Source organism: Sylvia atricapilla, chromosome 5 (assembly GCF_009819655.1).
Source record: "Sylvia atricapilla isolate bSylAtr1 chromosome 5, bSylAtr1.pri, whole genome shotgun sequence".
NCBI lineage: Eukaryota > Metazoa > Chordata > Aves > Passeriformes > Sylviidae > Sylvia > Sylvia atricapilla.
The window spans coordinates 14,087,380-14,112,088 of NC_089144.1; the positions used below are offsets into that span (position 1 = coordinate 14,087,380).

Consider the following 24,709-nt stretch of genomic DNA (forward strand, 5'->3'; position numbering starts at 1 on the left):
GGGAAAAGTTCACTTTATTCTCCAGACACCCTGACTGAGACTCTGTTTACTGAATTAAGTAGCATGCCTATTCATAGCCAGTAACTCCTTCTGTAGTAGATACACAAACAACATACTGTAAGACTACAGTTAACATTTCAAAGAGGAAAAATCGAAGAAGGTTAAAAGCAAAAAAACTGAAGCTTACCCCAAACTCATCCCTCCACTGATGTGATGCTTGGTACTTCTCTGCTTCTTTAGCAAGGCGCTGAAGAACAAAGAGAGAGGGGACATAAATTTTAGTCTGGACTGATTCTTCACACAGAAAAGTCTTTCTCTTTTACTTTTTCCTTGGCATGTTTTCTCTCTATAAATTTTATATCTATGCTTTTTGCACTTACTTGAAAATTATGTATATTTGAGTCAAAGTGAACCATCTAATCTAAAAAAATTATTTTCTGTATTATTTGATATTTAAGTACTGTAATGCATTAGAAAATGTAATCCTCATTCCAATATAATTTAAGAAGTTCTAGTTAAGTTCAGAATCCACCAATATCCTGTTGAAAATACTCTCTCTTTATGCATAATACCTTGTCTTATGTGCATTAATTTAATCTACTATCTAATGACAAGTACATATTAAAATATTAAAACACCATTTTATGTACATTTATTTCTCTGTTATATCATTCAGCTTCAATTATAGAAACTATTAACAGCTCTGTAATTATTAGGGATGGATAAAAAGTCACAAAAATTTGGGACTAACTGGAGTCTGATCTCATGGATTAGATTAGTAGCTGGAGAGTAACTGGCATGTTCCTAGAGGGCATTTTTCCTCTATTTAATACTTTGAATAAAACCCAGTCTTTTCACTTGGCCCCACAGGAAGCAAAGCACAGAGTATAGGAATTTGCTCTTTCGAATCAATCTCTTGTAGAGATACATCCATTAGACTGGATTATGATGTGTTCCTCCTCACACAAAATCTGAAATCTTTGGAAAAAAAGCCTCTTGGACACAATTCTTAGGACTTGACTACAGTTTTGCATATGGAAGTTGCCATGGTGATGCATGTTCTCCAGCTAAGCTGAGCACTGATCCCCCATCCCACAGATCCACTCCTCCCTAAAGCAAGGCAGCTCACTCAGGAGAAGCAGCTACCTGATGTGAATGTAGTTCATGCGGACTCAGTCATGTCCTAATCGTTGAATGACTTACTTTAAGAAGTTGATTATTTTACAGCCCAATAAAAAATTTAGCAACTCGTTCTAGGGAGTCAGGGTCCCTTTTTAGCAGACATGGCCTGACTATGTCGACCAGGTAAATAGAGATGAAAATGCTTACTGCATAACAATAAGTCTGATCACCCTTTTAATATTCAGACCAATCCCTACACAAAACGACCTGGTGTCTAAGTCACACTTTCAGCTGAGTCACCTGTCAGTTCTTGCTAACACCAAAAGGAATATGACCACCAAGTCAGTGAAAGCTGGAGTTCCAGACATGGTGCTGTCAGAACCTCACCTCAGACCTGTCCCAGACTGCAAGTGTCTGTGCTACCTCATCCTCTGAGGGCAACCCTTCTCCCTGCTCTAGCAGCTACCACAATGATACACAAATCAGAACTTAGGATCTTCTCCTTATTTTTAGGTTTGAAATAATTCTTTAAACCAGAAAAAACCCCAAAAAATATGTGTGCTCTACTGACAAAAAATGTGTTGCCACTCAATCATTTTATTGTGAATTCAAATGATTCTTAGCTAACAGAAAGCTACCAACACCTTACAGGCAATGCTTACTGGAGTGTTACTGTGTTACATTCACAGTAATCAAGCATAATGTTAAACAAAGAAAAACTGTGATTTAATTTCATACATTAGATTGGAAAAAAACCGCAGTCCAACTCTCTCTTGACTGCACTGGACAAACATCTACAGCATTTTCATTTTTTTGGTAACACACTAGAACAACTTTGTCCATCTAATTTATTCATTCAATCTAGCCCATTCTGCATTTATATTTGTATGACCTCTAATAAATTCAAGATTATTAAGTCATATTTCAGCAGATTGTAGCAGAGCAAGATACAACACCTACTACATGTGTCAATAGCTGCAGTTAACACTGCCCTCAGATTTCCTTCATACTCTGCTCTATTGCCTTAAGGTACTCTGAGAACCACGAAAGACAGCAAATCCCAAATGCACAAAATGATAGATGGATTATGGAGAGAAATTTATACTAATCATTAATACTACTAAGAATTTTCCATTGAAAGAACTGCAACCATGCTTAAAGTTCCTAACCTCTACTTGGAGATTTCTTAGCTAATCAGCACTATAAAGTGGAAATGCTTAAAGCAAATTAAAAAAAAAGTTGTTTTGGGTTGCTTACTTATCTTAAATTAAGGAAAAAAATATACCTCACAAAATAGATATTGTATTCTTATTCTCCTTTATAATTTTCAGTCAGGTTTCAGTTAGAACACATCCTAACTGCCCAAGTAACCTTCTAAAATAACCACAAAATAACTATATGCAATATCTACAACACTTCACACCTTGAAATAGCCTCCAAAATGAGAGGCTGCCATTTGGGGCATGTGTACAGAGCTCTGTTAAAGGTAACCAAGCTCATAAAAAAGTCCAAGCAAAGTATTTAACAAACAGTAATGACCAAAGAGAAAACAGTTGTTCTTTGACTCCTAGAGCCCCAAGCCCAACACCATAATGGAAGTTATGACAAGACAGAACCATGCACACAGGTTCCAGCAACTGGTTGAGATACCTTTTTGATTTTTTCATCACTGCTTACATGAAGAATCTTTGCATTTTTCTCTGTGGTCCATAAATCAGTATTTTTTGCTGTTGCTTCAGTTATTTGATCAACTTTTTTTAAAAAAAATATCTGCAATGTATCCAATACTTTAGCTGGAGTATATATTTAGAATGTACTTTATATTCCTGTGTCAACACTCTTTGGCCAAAAATAGCCGGGCAGTTAAGCAAACTCAAGTCACTTGTGCCTTTTACCGTGACACAAGGAGAGACTAATTTTTCATCTCTCAAAGAAATCATGCCTGCTTCCTTGTGAGGTATGCAAATACCATGTCTGGCCTCCCCTGTTTTGATGGAAGAGTCTCTGGAGAATGCTGACAGAGAAGCTGCACAACAGCCGGCTGACACCTGGCGCTTCCCATTTTCCCTCTCATTACAATGAGGGTTTAATAAGGCAACAGCTTCTTTAACACCACGACCCACTGCAGCTCCCTACAGGCTTCTCCAGCAAATACCAAAATCCTGAGGTATAAATTTTTATGCGTAGGAAAATAGGAAGAAATTGTTTAAAACAATATTCTTGTATATTAGCTTATAATAATTTCTTCCTGTATTGCTTGCTGTGCAGATAAAAGCTGTGACATGTTTTCATGCCTTGAACGAAGCTCTATTTAACAGAATCTTTCTGGATACAGACTAGGAAAAGCAGAACAATACTAATAATGGAAAAAGAAACAAAACTAATGTAACAGAAGTGTTCTGGCTTACTTCAATGTATTTAAAGAACCCTACTTGGTGCAGTCTGCTGGAGAACACAGATTTACTCTGAAGTAGTAAATAAATTGAGAAACCACGACCAGGGAGAGAGGGCTGCAAAGGCTAACAGAATGCTATAGCATCTATTCCTGCCCTTTGGAGGATGCCTGACAGCTGTGTGATGGTGCTTTTTAAGTAAGGGATCAGTGGAGCTGAGGCCAGATTTAGCCAGTGTGATTGACACAGTAGCTGATGTCAAATTTAAGGTGCTTGGAAACACTTTGATTGAACACTCAAATGTTTAATGAATGTTTCTATATTAAACATTTATTACTTCTATCCCTTTTTTTTTCTTTTAAACTTCTTTTTTAATTATTGAGAACTGCTTTCTCTCTCTCTCTTTTTTATTTCCCTTAGTTGGGTGCAGCACAAAATATTTTCAGGAATTTCCAGAAGAATTAGCTCATCAGTAAAAATAATAATTTGAAAATCCGTCATTGGTGACAAACACATACTTCTAATGAAACTTTGGAAGGAGTTCAAGAGGTACCTTCCACTAGATTTCCTTATATCTTTCAAAAATAAAGGTTTCCTTCAAAGAAAGACAGCTCGTGAAAGGCTAGATAAGGTGCAAGTGTTAATTCACTCCACCAGCCTATGAATCTTCCTTTAACTTTTAAAAAGATTATAAAAGATTATATGTACACAAACACACACACAAATAATAGAAAAGCGAAACAATAACTAAAAAAGATCCGAAGCCCAGCTGCCTGTCAATCTCAAAACCCTCTATTTTCGAAGGTCTTGTCCCCAGTTTCAAAGTTCATGTTACTATCTCTGAAAGGCAGCCTTTGATGCAGCACAGACTGCAAGAATCTTTATCTGATCTGTAAAGATCAACTCCCTAGAAGGACTATTCATCTTCCAGCCTTCATTATTTTTATGTATATGTCATATTTTTATCTTGCCCTTGCCAGCAGAGAATTCTATCAGCAAATGGTCCAATTAGATTCATATTCAGTACAATGATTTTTTTTGTGCTGCCCACTCTCCTTTAAGTGTTTTATTTGAAAATAACACTCAACTATATTAAGCTATTATAAAATGTTTAATCAGTAGTCTTACAAACTTTCTAAAACAAAAGGTCCAAGGATTTTTTAAAGTTATTTTAAGAAAGTAAGTACCATGGTAAAAGATGTCAATATCAAGCATATAAAGAACAACACAGATAACACAATGACTTTCAAGTCTTGATTGTAAAATATTATCTAAATATTCAAGCCTGCTCTTGCATGAACAGCACAAAAGCCACAAGAAGTATGTGTAAAAACGGTTTAATACGTAGCTTTCATATATGTGTCTGAGATACAAATAGTTTTCTCCCATAGTCGATAATGAATTGGATATGAATTACAAGATAAGGAAGAGGCTTTGTAAGACTCATATATTGGTGTCTGATGTGTCAATGTAAGACTGATACTGTTATTTCACTAAAGGTTTAACACAGACTGACAAAGTCTAAAGGATTACATTCTCATCTCAGTAAGCTGCTACATTCTTTATTAAACCAAATTTAATAGTGTCTTTACAAACATAGCATATGTTGCATTTTTACAGGAATTCTTGGCCATGAATTATCCATATACCCATTAGTTACCCTATTCAATACTTGTACACAATTGTAGAAAAAGCCCACCCAGTTTGTCATACAGAGTGTGAGTTCAACAAACAACTGTAAAGTGGAAGGTCAGTGACCCAAAAGTGAGCATAGATTTACTAAAAATAGCAAGACCATAACCCTCATATAAATACATCTGGATTTATTTTGCCTTATTTCCATAATTCTGGTGGGGCAAAGGAGAAGTTAATAGGGCCTGACTACCTTTTTACATATTTATGAAGATATTTCCTATAAGATCTTTCTAACAAGTGGGCACCGATAATAATTATCACCACAAAAGCTGACCTAGATTTGATGAATATGAGGCATGTCAGTTTGGATAAGACAGTCCCAACCATAAAACAATGTCTTAGACTGAACCAGACATGCCTAATTTTTCTGATTTAAATTGTAACCACAAGTTTTAATATTTTCTCTTTCATGCAAATTTTTTTTGCTTTTAAAAATACTGCGATTGCTAACACTGAAGCGCAAAATTTTCCACAATAATTCCTATTTCCCTGTGTCAAATAAGGACTTTTTTTCTTAAGCTTTGCAGTATTCAATTATGTAAAGGCCATAATCTTCAGTGTAAGTGTAACCAGAGCTTTAAACATATTTTTAAGATTTTTTTAATATAGTGACTAAACATAGGTTTTTGGGTTTTGCTGATCTACAGCTTGGTTATATTTTAGGTATTTACACTGCAGAGTCACAGCTTCTCTTTACTCTGACATCTGCTGCGCCACATGATGGAAATGTGATCTGTGCTCTGTTAATGAGGGTATCTGAAGCGTATAAGGTCACAGAAAGACTGTGTTTACAATTAGTCTCCTATATTCTATACAGAAATTCTATGTTTTACTTCTCAGCTACTCTCTGGGGACAGCTTCACTTTCGTCATCTAAGGCAGCAGTTGAGTCATATTCATACGGAAAAAGGGTGTACCAGGAGTCTACTGACATTGTAATACTTACAAAAGCAGTCTTCATATAAAATTACTGGTCTTTTTATATATATATATATATATATTAAGATAATTGGAAATTAGCACATTTTTTTGAAAAGCTAATGTTACTACACTCTGGACAACACTTCAAAGTAACACCTCAATCCTTGTCTTCCACTTTATAAACAATTAATAGCAACCTAAAATGCTACTTTTTTTTTTTTTTCTAATTAAGGTGTAGATTACAAAACTCAGCTTTAATTAAACAGTAAGCAGAAAATTACTTTCCACAGTTTTTCTGCTTTTCTAATGAGTTTCAAGACATTTCTGCTTTATTAATATGAAAAGTAATTCTATTTCAGACCTTTTTAATCAGTTTTTCTGATAAAATGACCTCACAGCCTAAGCAAAGCTGTCCTGCTGGCTACAAAGTAACCTAATGGAGAAAAAGCTATTATCACCTTCCACTTACATAGAAGACAGAGATTTAAGGATTTCTGGTATCTGTTAATATTTACAGTGAAAATAATTCTTTGTTATTCAAGACAACCTTTATTCCCATGGTTAACTTAAATGAAAGAAGGAAAAAAAAAAAAGGCTGATTCTCCACAGAGAACTTTTACTCTTCTTCATGGTCTTCTAGTTCCAAAGCAAATCAAGTCACTGGTCTGAATAAGATTAGAAATCAATAGGAAATCAAATCTGAACTGGAGTAGAGATTATAATATTGCAGGTGAAGTTAATGCTTTCTGACATAACTAATCACATTTATTTTACCGGGAAAAACTGAAATTGGGATGCTATAAATAGATGCATCCCACATGTGCTTCTGACATCTAAAGCATCATGTGCAATCACCTGTCACTGACAGAAGTGTCATGTAAGAAAAGTAAGAAAGGATAAAGCCCAAAGAACATTTGCCACAGTAACACTTCTCCATTACATAAAAGCAGCCCTTCCCTAAAACATGAACTAGAAATAGCTCTTCTCCTCTACTTGTTCACTTCTTTTAATGTATTTAAGAATTTCCTTAACACTAACAATTAACAAAAAGAGAAGGAAAATGTGGCTAGTGGCAGTACTTAGAGGTTTAAAAGAGAGCTGAAAGTCTTTCAAATATATTATACTACATTAGGATTTTCAGTTAAGTTTTAGAAAGAATCTAAAATCCTTCAACAGTATGACAGATACTGTCAAATAATTTTTTTTTGTTTACATCCTGAAAACAAATCACAGGAGAACTGGAGCTATGTACACCACTGATAGTCATTACTGTAGAATAAACAATTAAATAGGAAAATAAATAAATAAGCTAACCCCCATATATTTAAACTTCTGGAAAATTAGTACAGCTGGATATGCACTTAGGTGAGTGCACAGCCTGCAGGAGTTGCAGGGGGATGATGTTAAGTACTAGTCTGTAGCTTCCTGAAAACTTATTTCAGCTTTGTCTCTAATGTCCATAAACCAAACTGCTAGTGGTCCTAAAGCCACTGGTACCAGATGAAAAGAAACCTACATGAGCAGTCAAAGGAAAAATGAACCACAGGTCCAAAGGCATCACCACAAAACAGATCAAATACAGCCACCATGAAGAATGTAGGGAACATAAAACTGTCTTCTCTGACTGAAGCACTGAGTCCAGTCCATGAGGCATGAAATATTATTTGTGTGAAATACCTTACACGCTTAATACGGTGCAGTAGAGGTGTACAAATTAATTATATTTGACTAAAAATGGACAGCAAAAAGGATGTAGTAGATTAACATCAGAAGGTAGAGAAGCAGAATTTCCACATTTCTAAGGAGAGGGAAGGAGGAAGGAAGTGCAGTTCTCAAGCCAGAGAACCAGGAGATTTGAGAAGCTGGGCAATATTATGACAGCTTGATGCTGCCAAAAGTGTTTCAGTAGACAAGAGAGTACGACAGAGATGACTGTAGATAAAGGCATGAAGAAAAACTATTAGAAGAGTAAGATAGTCTGTCAAATGCATCTTGACATCTAGCAGTGAAATTTCACTAGAGTGGTGTATAAAAATAGCAGAAGACCACTTCTTTTAACATCATTCATCCTTCTCATTTGCAGAGGTTTAAACCCCTTGAAGCTTATTACATTTTCACTCTAATAATTCATATGCCTTAAATGTAAGTCACATTGGTGTTATATTTTTAAACAGGCTCAAAGTGAAGGACACATGCTGAAACCATTAGACTGAAATTGCCAACTGCTCCAACAAATCTCAAATTGCATAACACCACCAGCTCCAGCTCACTGCCTGCCTTAGGAAACTCTTTTAAGCTTCACAGCTGAGCGAGTAACTTCACAGGCATGAGTAGAAAATGACATGTACATTGAGTAGGCGTGCCTTGTTACCCTGTTTTTTTCACATGCTTTCTATCAACTCAAAGACAAATCAGAACTACAGAAATGGTTTGGTTTTTTTTTAGAAATATCAAAATGAAATTTAAAAAAAGTGTTCTAAAATGTCGAAAAGGTAATTTTCCTATGACTTAAAAAATTAACTTGACACAGATTGTTTTACAACTATACCTCCTTAGTAAGTTCTCCACCCACACCCCCCCACACACAACAAACAACAATAACAAAAAACCCCAAAACCAAAAAAAGCCCACCCCAAAAACCAACCAACATCACCACCACCACAAAATATAACCTACCAATTTATACATGTTAGCAGATTCACGGAAATCTGACTAATATTCAAATAGGAACAGACATAACTGAGATATGTACATGCAACTGCCTTATTTCAAACTGAAAAGTAGGAAAAAAAAGAATAAATCAAGTAAATACCTCCTTGCAAAGTACAAGGAGAAGCAAACATTGATACAGACTGGCATGACTTACGCAAGAAAAACACTGAATTCTGTTACCTTTAATCAAATAGGGGATGCAAGAGCAGTTGCATCTTGTTTCATCATATAACCAAACAGAACATCAAATTTCACAGAACGCTAAAGTTTTATATGAGGTTATTAACAATATATCAAAAATATCATTTTACTGTCAATACAACTCAATATCAATATTAAAGATATCCTGAATATTCAAAACAGCAGTATTTTGGTTTAAAGTTATAGCTTCTGCTAAAATCACACAAGTGGAGTTCAGCTAGGTAGGAAACACTAAATACAGAGAAGTGTAGTGAGTTCTAGATTTACTCTTTGTGTGCTATAAAAGACATTTAGATGTAATGCTGTTGTAATCCCAAAAGAAGATCATAAGGCTGGAGATTTAAAATCTCTGCTGAAATGATAAGCGAGTATTTCACTTGGCCATGTCACTAGAAACAGTATTAGGCACTCTCAGAGTTGGATGACTATTTATAGAAAGAAGAGCAAAATCCAGAATTTCCAGAAATAAAAAGAGGGAGCAGAGTTCATTTATCATCTCTTCCTCTGCAGAATAGGACAGAAATGCTTTATTTCATTAAGACACATCCATAATCTAAACTCTAACGATAAATTCCCAAGTAGTTAATGATTTATAATGAAATCAGACAGCACTGAAGTCTGCAGCAGCATTTCCAGAAATAGGCCTATGAACAATGTGACTGTATTAATAATAAAATGCAGATGAATAGTGGAACCAGACTGTGAATTTTAGGGGGAAAAAAAAAAAAAAAAACAACATGTTCACCTCAGCTCTCCAATGTATACAACACAATAATGAATTTGACTTATTACACGCCTGTTCAGAAATGAATCCACTTCTTAAATATATATACATATTTGCTTAAAAGTACAGCTGAATACCAAATGCAGCTTTAACAAGGCAAGATAGTCTTTCAACAGCTTTGCATGTCAGGGAAAAAAATATAGAGCAGGTGGTGGGCTATAGCTGCTGAATAATCAACTTGATCTCATCAGCAGTCAGGGGGTGAGAGCCAAGGAAACATGTTACTCTTGGCAACAGCAGAAACAAATGATACATTAATACTGCATGCTATTTTCAGGCAACATTTCCCTAATGGAAATAACTCCAGTCAAAAGAAATAGAAAGTGTTTAACTGTGAGTCCTGGAGAAAACTGAGTACAAAGGAAAATGACCTTTCCCTGGCAAAGTGTGATTTTTATTTTCCTGGAGATCCTGTGTCAGCCACGACAGTGATGCTGGGAACATTGATAACCCTGCCTGGCTTCAGCCTGGGGAAACGCGACACCCAGAGCCCCTCATTGTCGCTTTGGTTCCTGCCTGACATGATTTGGTTTTTGAAGTTTCTTTTTCAGGGAATTTTCTGTAAACAAGAGGCATGTTTTGGTAATGGCAAGAATGCTTACATTCTTTCTCTAGAAGGGACTTCTGATGTCCCTCCAGTTTGACTAATGTGATTGAAGAAGTTTGTCTTTTTGACACCAATCGAATTGGTCTGTGGAAAAAAGGTATAAAAAGGGAAATGCTTCCCAAAAATTAAGCAGTCACCTTTTCAGCCTTCTAAAGTCAGAGTCTTTATGTCATTGTAGTGAACAACAGCGACACTTTATTTCCTTCTTATCACATGGACTGTAACAACATGCTGCTTTGTAACTTTCCCAAATATATTTTAAAATAAGTGTTGCCCTCCCAGCATTCTCTCTCTACCGGACAGGTTCAAGTTTTAATGTTCAAGTGCAGACATGTCAAGTTTTTTAAACCAGTTCAGGTCCTTTGTTAGTCATACCTTTTCTATAAAGGACTAAATGGGATTTACTGGTTCTTACCCAACAGAACACTCTTCCAGGCTGTAATGTAAAAACACCCTAAAATTAAAAGTAGACAAAAATGTAAAGTGAGAATGCTGAAAATTATATATTCTGCATTTCCATGCATTGTGTTGGTCGTGATTTCTCTTCAGCATCTTTTGTCATGTATATGTCATAAACTGGACAATTTATGACCCCTTTGTTCCAGGCAGAACAGTCTCTTTCAGGGTATTCGTGTGGTTATACAGAAAATACAACCTGTTTAAGGTATACCATTAACCATTAATCATATTTCTTCACTGTAAGATTTTAAAAATGGAATTAGATGTGAAAAAAACCCTATTTTTCAATATGAAACCTCCAGCTGTAAAGTGAATGCATATTGTCAAAGCAACAGAAGTATTTCAAACTTTTCCCATCCATTGTGAAGTAACTAATGTTAATTTTATTTAGCACATAAAGGAAATTAAAGCAGAAGGGTGACATAATGCGACCAAAGTCACACAAAACATTAGTGTTAGGTGCTAGTTACACTGAAGTCTATAAGATTTATCCTCTGGGTGAATCCACTGTATTTTTCTTTCAGTTATTTTCCTCCTTTATCTATGATTATCTACATGAACTAGAGCTATGCTTAAGGAATGTATTTCATTGGCTGTCTTAATGACTAATGCACAGATCTGAATCAACATTCAATTATTATTTCCTTCCAGTATTTGCAAAAAGGAAAAAAAAAAGTAAAATCAAGATTGTTTTCAGTGTTACCCTCACAGGTGTCAAATCAGAGAACTACTACAAGAGGTTTGGGTTTATGTATGATGACTTCCACCAAAGGTGTTTAATTAGGATGTCTCACACTTTTCTCTATATGAAAATCTAATTGCCACCTTCTAGCTCAAAGAACACAATCATGAAGAATTACCCTATCTCAAAACTGTCTATGCATCTCATGTTTCTTCCACATCTGCTGTTACTTTATTTTTCAGTCTTGCATGCTTCTTCTCTATATAGGTAGCATTGAACCATGCCAACAAACTTAGCACCCTCCAGAAAGTCTTTTTCTCTTATTTCAATTACAGCTACTTATTGAAAATCATCATCAGAATCAAACCATGAAGAGCAGAAAGAAATAAGAAGCAGCTAACTCTTAGTCTAAAAAAACTAAACACAGTCAGGAATGTCTCAGTACAAGTAAAGCAAAGACTGGATGTTTGATGCCCTTAACTCAGTATGATACAATTGACTGAAGTTGATCTGAGTTGCACTTAAAAACTCTGCCCAAGAAGAATTTTTTTTCACATTCCTGTTAAGCTGGCACATTAGATAGCAGAGATGATTTTCAGAAATCAGTCTGAATCTTAAATTAGGACACCTGAGCTGATACTTAAGGGACTGGCAGACTGCTTTAACGCTGCAGGATGTTCTTGGAAATGGAATTGCTTTTGGGCTATATTCTTGAGGAACACTGGAAAACAGGTAAGTCTTTTAAGTGGAAAGGCTGATTCTTCTGGGCACTTCCCTGTCACATGAAACATTAAGATTTGAGGAGTCAGACACTTGGCACCCTCATTTAGGTCACTGGCAGCATTGAAATGTTGAATTTCTACTACCTAAGCTGAAAAGTGACTCAATGCCAAGGAAAAAAAATCCTGCACTTCTATTTGAAACCAAGTAGAGATTTCAATAGATCTTTCAAATCTATAGATTTTGATGGGTACACTGCATTAGTAAAGACTAAAAATGCAGCTTCATGATGCATCAGACAATGACTCTTGACTCACCATCGATCAGTATGGTAAATGACATAAATGACAGTAAAACACATTCACTTGCATATACAACAGAACTTTCAAGCACATAAACCCTGAACTTAAAACCTGATTAAACCCCAAACTTAAAGTGTTATTAAATTAAATTACTGCTAAATTGAACCATACAGCGAACTCTTCACCTGTATTCTGTGATCCAGTGGTTTTAGCAAAGTTGAACAAAGGGTGTAAGGAATGGTTACAGTACAGAGACCCAGGTGAGAAGTGACAAAAGGAATTCCTTCTACCATGCTGCCCCATGATAATATCACTACTTGAATGCTCTGATTTATAAAACTAGACAGCTGGACACTCCTTGTCAGCTGAACAGTTACATGGCTCAGTTGTGTCAGATTAATGAGAAGATGAAAAATTAGGAAAATTAACTTTATTTAGTAAATTAAAACTGCAAACTGCATTTTTGTGTTTCTGTCATTAGTCATTTGCCAAGTAATACCTTTGGCTATTTTGACTTATTTTTTACCCGTGTTACCCATCTTCTTACTCCACCGAAAACAAACAAACAAACAAAAGAAGCAAACAAAACACAAACCAACCAAATAAACACAAAATAAAAATTCTGTTTGGAACTGGATATACTATCAGGCACAGGCAGATGTGTGATGATGGCATACAAGAAGCCACGGGGCAGTACAGCAAACACTCTGCCTGGTGTCTGGATTCCCACCCGTGCCATCCTTGTCAGCTCAGACAGGGGTGGCAGCAGCAAAGCCACGGCTGCTCTGATACAAACTCTCCATGGGAAAGCTGGCAGCCAACCTCAGAAGTACCCAGAAAGGTAAAAAAGAAGAAAGTGGAAACTCCTGACAGCTCATGCGGGTTTTTTTTATAATTACAATTCAAAGAAAAGCCACTTAAATGCAAAGTTCCTGCGGCTCTCAATCCGTCAAGGATATTGTTATCCAACAAAATCTAAAGGGGTCGCTCACAAAAGTACACAGTTGCTGGGAAGATCACAGCTTTGATTAACAATTTAACTGGAAACAGTTGCTGATGGTCTGTGCAGTGTAAAAATAGTGTGAAAAGGAGATTTTCTTGTATATCTGTGCTGGAGTTTTACAGGTACTGTGTGCTCAATAAACTGCAGAATGTAGCACTAAATTATACCACATATGTTCTGCTGAGTTTGTAGAAAGCATTCTTATACTGTATTTACATAATAAAGCAAAAAAAGCATCGTAAAACACATGCTCATTTTCAGAAATGTATATGTAAAGTACCTTGCTCCAAGTGCTTCTTCACATAAAAATATATATACTAAGTAATGAAAAGAAGAAAAACATTTGCAACAGAAATAGTTTGATGTATCATTGTGAGCCAGAGTGTATAATCCAGACAGATTATGCTTTTTTTACAGTAGCATAATGGGATTTGGTGTTAAAAGGGTTATTAGATGTTGAACTGTTCAACTGACAAAACAGTTTATTCATTTGGACCATTTTTAATCTTTGGGCTTTTAGCCTCAGCAAAACACAAAGGAAGGAGATTAAAAAAAGGTCAATAAAAACTTCAAAAGTAAGACTGACAAATTTAAAACAAAACAAAACCACCTTTTCCAAAGTAAAGAAATTTGAAGACTGCTTAAATTGATCATAGTGAATCCCTACATTCAAAAGATCATGATATTCTAAGAGCAATATCTCTTTATGCCCTGATTGGTTAGACATTGTCTTTTGTTAGGCTCTTGCATGGTTTATTTTGTGCCTTGTTTTTAGCCTACCATTACCAGACATTTTTATATATTTTTGCATAGGGTGATGCAGTATTCCAAGATTAGTTGACTGCAGTCATAACAGCTATGGTTGTTAAAATGGTAAAACTGCTCATTCTAGTTATAGCAAACTTTTTGATCCCTTACTTACAGGGGAAAAAAAAAAAAACTAAACAAAAAACTAAAACCAACAACCTTCACCTGGATTTAAAATTCCTTTACAGTTTGAACAATACAAAGGATGAGATGTTTTATGAGAAAGCTGAGAAAACAAGGTTTTAGTGTTGAATAACAATTTCTTTTTAAGACCCTCCTTGCCTCTTCTATGATTTGCACCAGTGTTTCCTAGACACAGTTGGGAAATGTGCCTATTTGTTTGTTTGTTTGTGAAATATAAGCAAAGCTAGTTCAGTAGGTTTTTTTTAAAGCAGAAGTTAACGAAAAACTTTTCTGCCACTTTGGGCAATATCTTGCAATGTTTGCAGAAGGCTTCCTTAACAATTTCAATCAGTCCAGAAGAGTGAATATACCAAACAAGGATTTTGCTTCACAGCATGTAAATAAAAAAAAAGCCTTGTTAAACCAAATGTTTTCCAAGGCTGATATAAAGTTTCACAATAATCAAGCTTCTTTCAGTGGAAGGACTTCTTGCTAATCACCTCATGTATTTCATGTGCAGCCAAAAAGGAATTTGTATTGGATTGATATTTATGTGCTTGGCTTTACATACAAAGAACTATTTATGCTTTGCTTGAGCAGTAACATTTGCAGTGGGATAACAGCTGAATCTTCAATATACACTTGAATTGTCAATACCTGTTTTAGTATCACCCTCCCTCTCTTACGATAAACCTAGTCAAAAGTCTCAGAAAGAAAACATGTTCCAGTTTGGAATAGGAGGTTACATTTCTTAAAAGTATTTAAACTGTTTGTTTTTCAAAAATGCAGTTTCTAGGTATAGCACATTTGACAATGTCATAAAAATACTGTTCTTCCTTATTTTTGAACAATCAAGTTGTCAGATTTGTTTTAAGTGGAATCCACAACATTGTACCAAAATCTTCTCAGTCAGTAGCAGCTTACAAAACAGATCTAGGTTTGTTTGGGTTTTGCTGCGGCTGTTGTTTGTCAGCTTTTTTTTTTGTTTGGCTCTTTAAGTTATGGAAATAGCACTGCTCAGATGATACCTTCAATCCTAAGCAAGGTGTGTTACTGGTGCAAATCCTAGGTTATCTGTCAGGGGGATGAAAGGCAAATCTGAGGAGCTGCAGCATGTGACAGTCATAACCTCCTTGCTCTAGACACCCAGGTAGCTTTCAAGAATCAGTGGGATTTATTAGAACTATGTGGCATCTACAGTTTAATTCTGGTCCAAACATACTCCTTCCCAAAAATCTGGTCTAAGCAGAATCTTCTTGGTTTTAATTAGGGATGTAAACATTTCTTACTACCCTAAAAAAGATGACATCCAATGCTCACTGATCCAATGGTCACCAAAACATCATTTAAGAGCCTGACCTAAGGAGATTTGTTGCAGAAGAGACCCTAGAAATTTATCCCCTACAGAACTATTCTTCTATATAATTATGATCAAAATTAATTGCTCTGCATTATCCCCTTGCAACACCATCTTCTCTCTTACCTGAGACAAAGCAGCCCAATTTATGCCCAGGTAAAAAGGACCAGATTTTTACATAGCACAATTTTACTGGTGTTCTATGCAAAACACCAAATTAGTCTTTTAGGGGTAAATCCACAGCATCTAGCAACTGACAGTGAAAGACGAGGTACATGGAGGTCTCAGTGCCATCTCATTTACACTGTTATTATTCAGTTTTACTCCCTTGTCAGCTGTAATTTTATATTCTGCATTTAGAACTCTATCATCCCTCAACACACAAGGATTTAATGTCTGTCACAAAGACCCAATAAACCATATGTGTTCATGTGTATACAATGCCATTTCTATCTCAGACAATATATGTATGCTAATACATCAGGCTTGAGAGCTCAACAGCTCTCCAAAGTACCCAGATTTGGTACTTAAACAGCTTTATGAAATCCAGTATTGCCTTACAAACAAGTAAGTACTTTTATGCATATTAGAAATACTCCTTATTAGTGTATGTTAACAAAACCATTCTGTGCTATAAAGAAACCTATTATTTGTTCCTACAGCACGTGTGCTCAGGCTCATTATGAGTCAGGGGACCCATTTCTGTGCAGGCACCACAGCAACCACTGCAGAACTGGCATGGAACAACACAAAGCAAACTTTTTATGCAGCCAAAGCCTTTGGATACCAGAGGAGAATAGGAATCCCTAAAGAACAAGTGTTCAAACACAATATTAGAGCACATCTTGAAGTGTAGCTTAGCTAATAGCACCCGCTGAGCTAAATTGATTTTCTTCAGTTATTTAAACCTCATTATATATGCTCTATTTAATTCCTTCTCCACCTAAATTGATACGAAATATAAAACAACCTCTAAATAATTTAGTGTGAAAAAACGTACAAGCTAATTAAAAGCTAAAACTTGAAATCCAAACTCATTCTAAACATCTCTCTTTTTTTAAAGCTTTTTTTTTTTTTTTTTTTTTTTTTTTTTTTTATCCAGGAGCTGCCTTTTTGCTTGATTTTTTTTAGAGAGACAATGAATTTTTGTAAGGTTGGGTTTTTTTTCTTTTTTCTACAGTGAAAAATGCTTACAAAGAGGCTCCTAGGCTTCTGTTGCTTAGATTTTATGCCACCAATAAAGGTATCTGATTTTTGCATTTCTGTTGGAATTGCAACTAAATGAATAAAACCTAAATGATAAATTCTTTAATCATCTTATGCAACTTTCCAGAACTGCAAATTAAAATAAATATCATTATGATTATTAATAATTATATTTTAATTATGAGGTGGACTTAAATGTCACCTTACAATATAACAGTAAGGTCAGACTTTTCTCAGACATCACAGGGAGGGTTGGAGGGGGCAGAAGAAAAGGGTACATTAATGCAGAAGTGCATTCCATGAGCAGATCCCAGACATGTGCCTCAGACATGTAGCAGGCAATAATTAAAAATTAAAAACACCTCCTGTAATTCATGAATGGCACTCCTATATACTTCCCTCCTGTGCCAAATAGGTCTTACAATGGATATTCTCACACTCAGAGCTGAAGCTGTCTTTGGTCTTAAACCATTTTAAGGAAAAGTTCTTCCTGAGAACACCATAAATGTAAGTAACACCTAAAGAAGTATTTTCAATTAATTTCTGTTATCTAGTTTCAAATTTAAAATGGACACCACAGAAAGATTTCTGATCTTGTGTTATTCTGACTGAAACCATATAATCCTCAATTTGTTTTCTTCTTACTTTTGCTTGTAATTTTTAAAGTAGCATTTGATCCTTCAAAAGACCAGTTTACAAATGCACATTAAGATACATATTTTCACATTCTTGCACAGCACCATGTATAGAGTTCTGCAAATAGCACTCAGTTTCAAAACTTTATTTCTACTCCTTTTTTTTTTTTAAATCTATTAATGAAAAATAAGCTATTAACCTATTACTTAATCTAGTAATCAAAGTCTCTTTCCAAAATATGAGCCGCATTTTTAAATGAGTCACAGCTTCTGATAAATAAATCTGATTATTATTTCACAGAAATAAAGGAATGCTTCAGTAACATTATTCCAAATACTACTATTCTTACTTAGCTTCCTATTTAAGAGCATCCTGAAAACATTGCTCGTCTTAAATCCATTCTCATTTATTTCTCAGACTATTATCTGACTCTTTTCCTCACACATGCACACAGAAATTGTCACCTGTAATTGTCTAACCTACAAAGCCAAATCATGCAGAACCTGGCATCAACCCTGCTTTACACTGTCAATTGGAGCCTTAGATCTCAAATGGGAGAAGAGCCACCTAACATGTTTTTATTTGGAGATAAGTTGTTTTGTAGCTTAATTAAAGGACTGTCTGACAGTTCAGAAGATGGGAATTTGTTTCTTTTGCAAAGTTTGACAACATCCTCAGCTCAAATGTGATAATGCATCTTATGCTAGGAACAGTGAAATATGACATTATAAACCTTAGCCTCATGCTTTCAAAGAAACAACTTTAATAATTTTATCTTTCATTTTTTCCCACTAATTTGCTTAACAGAAATGCAACTGACTGCTTAGCAAGTATATTTATCAAGATTATTTTGATTGAAATTTTAATGTATTTTGAAAGAATGTCCATAGTGAGTGAGCTTTAGGACTATTAGCAAACACCAAAATAATTATTTTCATACAGTGATACTATATATGTTATATACATACTTTGGATGTATTTTGCACATTCACACATAAATATCAACTATAATCCAAGGGGCTCAGAAGTTTTCTCAACAATTCTTTGTCCGAGTTTTTGTTTGTGGTTTTGGGTTTTGGTTGGTGTTTATTGTTTGTTCATTTTGCTGTTGTTGTTTTAATTTAAAACAAGCCATTTTGCTGAATGAGAAACTTATTGAAAATGGCAGCAGTGCTGTTAAAAAATACTTCCTTACATCCATTGTACAATTATTTGAACAAATAGACATTATAGCAAGAAAAAGGAAAAAGTGGCAAGTATTCAACTGACAGCAGGGCTCACCTGCCTCTGAAAGCTGCTGTGTGTGTTGGCCAGATTAAGCAATAGAATGTATTTCACATGGATGCTTCCACACTCTTCAGTGTAATACAGCTACATCAGAGCTTTCTCCCTCTGGCATGTGTTGCAGAAATAAATATGAACTTCCATTCACCCCAGTTTATATGAAATGAGAAGAGACATTCTTCAGCACTTTCCACAGGAAGAACATGGTGTGTCTAAATTTTTAGTCCTTTCAGGTGTGGCAAAGAATAGCCTAAGGACACACTCATGCAGAAATAATGGCATTTGCTTCCAATTTACTTGAAAGGATGACCTGAACTAACTATCCTACAGAAGATACAATTCCTTATATTCCTTTTTATTTTGTCCTTCAGCTACCTGCCACACTGGAACACTTGGGAAAAAGAAAAAAAAAAAAAAAAAAGAAAAAAAAAAAAAAAAAGAAAAAAAAAAATTCTCCTGTTTTATCTGCTCTTAAAACAGTTCTGAAATTTGATATTTTACCTATTTATGTTTTCCAAATTCTGAAATTTTCTAGACTAAGCATGTGCTCAGTTTTAGCTTGCCAGCTGTTGAGAGAAGACTCCTGGATCTCCAGCAACAGAAGACTCATAGCTCTCTTTTCCAGAAACAACAAATGGAAAAAATGCTGTAGCCAAATTCCCTGAGGTATGTGCCAGCCCTGTAACTCAGAGACTCACAGGGACAGACCTGCAGTTCTTGTCAAGTCTCAGTGGTCATCTCAGGGCTATATAACAAGTATAAAAAAAACACCTGGCAAACTCCAGTGAAGTGTAAAAGGTGGAAATATCACCAAGACTGAATTTTATCACCCCTCTAATGCTGCCTGGCAGAGCACAGACATAGCGAAAAAGGCTTTGACTCTGCTCGTTCCAGTCCTTTCCACAAGAAAATAATTGGCAGCAAGTTGTCAGCTCCCTATACACTGCAATTCCAGCCAGGCCAAGGCTGTCAGAACAAGAAGGCGAAGAGTCCATCACCTGCTTTATGCTCCACCCCTGCACAGCTTGATGAGCAGCAGGAATTTGCCTTGCTTTAAATTCCAGGCAGCACACAGGCAGTGTGGCTGTCACTGCAAATGCACATTTAAATGCAACTGGGTTCTCTGAAACAAAGTTCTCCTTTCTTAACATGCATGGATGGAGAAGGAGGCCATATTTAAAGTGAGATTAAATTATAATAAATTTCCCATTTTTTTTTTTAATGAAGTATTTTGTTTATCAGTAAATCAACTAAGGATAAAAATCATAATGAATCTCCCTCCCCTGCTGCATGCAATCACTTGGTAGAAAAGCATCCAATGAAAATTAAAATGAGAGATGGAAGCTGCTCAACACTGCTGAAGGCATGCTTTCCTGTTTCTTTTTATTCAGCAAAAGCTGTCAAAAATCCACATCCTCTGATGAACTTGCATTTAGCATAGGGACTTGTCAATTATTTATCACAGAGAGCTCTGTCAGACTGGGATTAAGATGTCCCAAAACTCCCAAGAGGGTAATTCATCATCACACAATATAGTGTGTGAATAATGGACATGCACAGAAGGCTCAGCTGACATGATGGAAGTGAGGGATGGGTGAATTGAGGTCGGACAATGCACACCCAGGCTGTCAGTCAGGGCATTAAAAAGGAGAAAGTGTATAAATAGGAAATAGCAAACTGTGCAAACAAACAGATTAGCTTTTGTTTCCTTGATCCTAACAGCTCAAAGAAATGATGCTGGAGCTAATGAACATATCCATGCTGTGAGCCAGTACACGACAGTGGCTGCTACACCTCCAACTCAAAGAGAAATATCCTGTAAAAGTTCCACGTATGGATTAATAAGGCCAAGTGCTGGGTTTTCTTTTGCTTGTTAAAAAGTGGTTTATTTCTGTGTTTTTCTACTCCCAACAAACTAATGAGGACTGTGTTTCAGTAAAAAAGAGCATCTTAGACTAAAGCAAATTTACATTGCATATGCTTTGCTACTTCCTTTACTACCACAAATCTATAAATCTAGAAATACAATTGACCCTGAACTATTTCCCAAAAAATAGAAATAGCAAATACCTATAAGCAAATAGCACCTATCAAAGAAACAAGAAGTTAAGTGAAAATTTTGTCTCATTTCAACCAAGGTGACAAAATCCCTGGTGCTCCAGTGAGAAGTGGTCACTTCACATAGGAAGACAATTAATGTTTTTCCACTGTTAATTACAATACACTACTGGAGCACTACTACTACTACTGCTACTGTTACACACCACATCCAGTGCACTCCTCCACTTCAGGTGCTTTTGAACAATAACAAAGATCTTCTCTATCTAGTTTGCTCTTTCCCACAAACAAAAACAGGAATAAAGAAATCATTGCAAACACCAAGTACAGGTGTTCTCAGGATCCACCTGTTGTTTTGTCCCAGTCATCTCACTTAATCCACTTATGTATTTTCATGATTTAATCTTTGGAATGAATAGCGAATTTCACAGAATGATAGAATGGTTTGGATTGGAAGGGAATTTAAAGATCATCCAGTCCCAACCCTGCTGCCATTTGTCAGGACACCTTCCATTAGCCCAGCTTGCTGAGGGTCCCATCCAACATGGCCTTGAACACTTCCAGAGACTGGGCATCCACAGCTTCTCTGGGCCTGTTCCATGGCCTCACTACCCTTACAGTAAAGTGTATTTTTCTAATATCTAAGCCACAGCTACCCTCTTTCAGTTTGAAGCCATTCCCTGTTGTTTTATCACTGCATACCCTTGTAAGAAGTCCCTCTCCTGTAGCCCCGTCAGACACTGGAAGGTGCCCTAAGGTCTCCTTAGAGCTTTCTGTGTTCCAGGATGAACAGATCCAACTTTCCCAACTATTCCTCATGGGAGAGATGTCCCAGACCTCTGTCTACCTTTATGGCCTCCTCTGGACTCACTGCAGCAGGTCTGTGTCCTCCTTTTGTTGGGGGCCCCAGAGCTGAATGCTCCAGGTGAGGTCATTTACAGATAGAGAAAATGCACATAAAAAATAACCTTGTGTTATTGTAGTCAGTATAGTATATTAATAGTCTAGTCTAGTCAAGTCTAGTCTAGTTTAGTCTTGAATTGTATTCTCAAAATGCTTTATTTTTCCTGCTCTTGTATAACTGGATAACCAGCCAGGTAAGTGTGACAATGTGTTATTCCTGTCTTCTTCTATGCCTTTTAGTTACTGCAAACTAAAAATAATTCAGTACCAATAAAAGCTGGAGAAAGAGCTTCCAGCAGCAGCTTCTGCAGCTAACTTGCCTTCAAACTCTTCTATATATCAGTCTCATACCTGAGCCCACCTCCTCAATCTGCTTTGGATCTGAAGATCCCTTTCAGCAGCCTGCACAGCTTCCAGTCCTTCCTCCTCCAGACTGCAGCAGAGCCAACCTGCTCCTTTTCACAGACAAACACATTGTTTTCAACTTTTCAATCACTCACAATTCTCAGTTGCAGACATAAGAACTCTTACCTATCCTGAGTAATCAGCAGTCATTATGGACTATGCCCAGTGCTCAGAAAATCAGTTATATAAATTACAGCTTGATATCTTTTTCTCAATGGGCTTAATTTAGGATTCCAAATTTCCCCTTTGACTGCACACTTGAAAACCCCTAGTTCTCAGAGATCATAAAAAATTCAATAGAGATTTGCCTTTCTGAGGAAAGTAAATTATTATTGGTCTTTTCACTTTTCTTATTTAATTCTTATTGTTTATTAGTGCAACATTTACCTTTCTAGGACTCTCTTTCATGTGCATTGATGTTAACAAGGAGGCAAGAGAAATACAAAGAAACCTGGATTAGAGTAGTGGAAGTTGGTTTAAACTTCACCCCAGCTTAGAGGAATGGTAATGCAAGACATTGCATTTCTGATATTTCTGATTTATTGCAGCTGGATGTAATGACCTGATCACATGTAATAGCTATGAAATACTCCAGCATGGCCTTTGACAAAATGCACATGGATAACTTAAATCCCATTTATATTCCATAGGAAGATCCCTAGTTTTGTTCTGGAAAGGGATGGATGTCAGATGACAAAGATGCCTGCTATGAAGTTAGAATGAATAAGAACATGAATTCTAGTGGGGAGGTTTCAGTTTGATTTGGTTTGGATTTTCTTTAAAATTATAGGCAAAAATTACAGTATGTTTGTCTTCTTTTGTGAATTGTCTGTATTTTGAGAGATTTGGGTTCTTCTGACAGTTTAACTTTGATTCTGTATTATCTTCTTTGTGAGTCTAAGAGATAATATTGATCTGAGCCTTCAGAATTTACTTTCCCTAACAATGTTTGATATAAGTCATTAAGCTGAGACCATTTGTCACTTTCTTTCACTAAAGTGAGTCATCCTCTGAACATATCCTTTGTTGTTCTTAAGGTCTAATATAACTATTGATTTATTGTCAACACATCTTATCTTCTCTGTTAATGGAATCTATAGACTTCATCCTTCCTCACTCTCATCTTCAACTGCCATCTAAGAAAACTGCAGTCTCAATTCTGAAAAGCAAATGCCTGTTGTGATAATCATGACACTTATTTACTTTTTTACTCCTGTCTGTGTGTTTTGACATCTTTTCCTACACACTGGATAATGGCTCCTTTTCAAGAGTTAGAAGAATTTCTTCTGAAGGTGCTATTTTGTTTGTTTTAATATAACAATCTTTTTGGTAAGCAGAGAGGCACATTATACTCAGCCAATTTCAGACTGATTTCAGGAATCACAAGGTAAGAGTGTTCACTCAAAGCAGGGTCACTTCAGAGTTAGATGAGGTGTCTTGGGCTTATACCCAGTTGTTTTTTTTTTTGTTTTATCTCCAGCATGGTGATTCAAAAATATGTCTGGGAAACTTATTCCTGTTGACCATCCTTCATCTTAAAATTATTTTTCCCAGTTTCTAAACACTGGAAATTTTACTCATTGTTCCTTTTCCTTTTCCTGTGGACATTTTTGAATAGTGAAAATGAAAGAATTTGCATTTCAATAAACACCATGAATTTGTTCAAAATTCAAATTAAGCAAGAAGCCTCAAGAAAAACAAGCTTGTCACTTTGTATGTATGTACCTTCTATAACAGCATTTTAGGAGATTACTTTCTTCTTACCCTTATTCTCAAAATATCCTGTTTTATTGAATTAAGATTATTTTATTCTGGATGTTTTAAGGAGATGGTTTAACTACATACACTATCAAAAAACTAAGACTACAGAAGAAGAAAATGCAGATTTACTAGTAAGTTTCAATAATGAAAATATTTTCCTCTTAAAAACTTCAACAAAATAAAGATAACTTTGATACATGGAAATTTAAATAATCAAAAGAAAAACCAGAAGTTTTCAGACAGAGGTTTCCAGATTATGTCTATGACCACCTCTCCATTGTAGGAACAGACATGAGACAGCTGTTTATCCCAACCAAGATTTACAGACAAATTCCTTGGATTTTCTGTAGAATTTGCATTTGTAATTTATTTGAGGTAATTTCATCAATTAATTTAAGTCACAATAAATAGACACATGTAGTTTGCATACATGAGTATGGCTCCAACAACACACCAAAGGGAAACAGGCACTGTGTAAGTCAATATATTAGTAAAATACTAGCCAATAAAAATTATTTATATTATCTTTCAGGAACATGGCTGGGTTTTTTGTACGAGCTCAGACAAGT

At 35.7% G+C, this 24,709-nt stretch overlaps 1 protein-coding gene across 3 annotated transcripts in view; it reads right to left on the reverse strand.

The window, feature by feature from the left end:
• The window catches only part of CACNA2D1 (calcium voltage-gated channel auxiliary subunit alpha2delta 1), a 452,272-nt gene that overhangs the window by 277,605 nt on the left and 149,958 nt on the right, over positions 1–24,709 (reverse strand). For all 3 annotated transcript variants that reach the window (XM_066318753.1, XM_066318754.1, XM_066318752.1), the window contains exon 4: positions 188–247. In XM_066318753.1, coding sequence (XP_066174850.1) covers positions 188–247 — 60 coding nt within the window. The remainder of the gene's footprint in view (positions 1–187; positions 248–24,709) is intronic.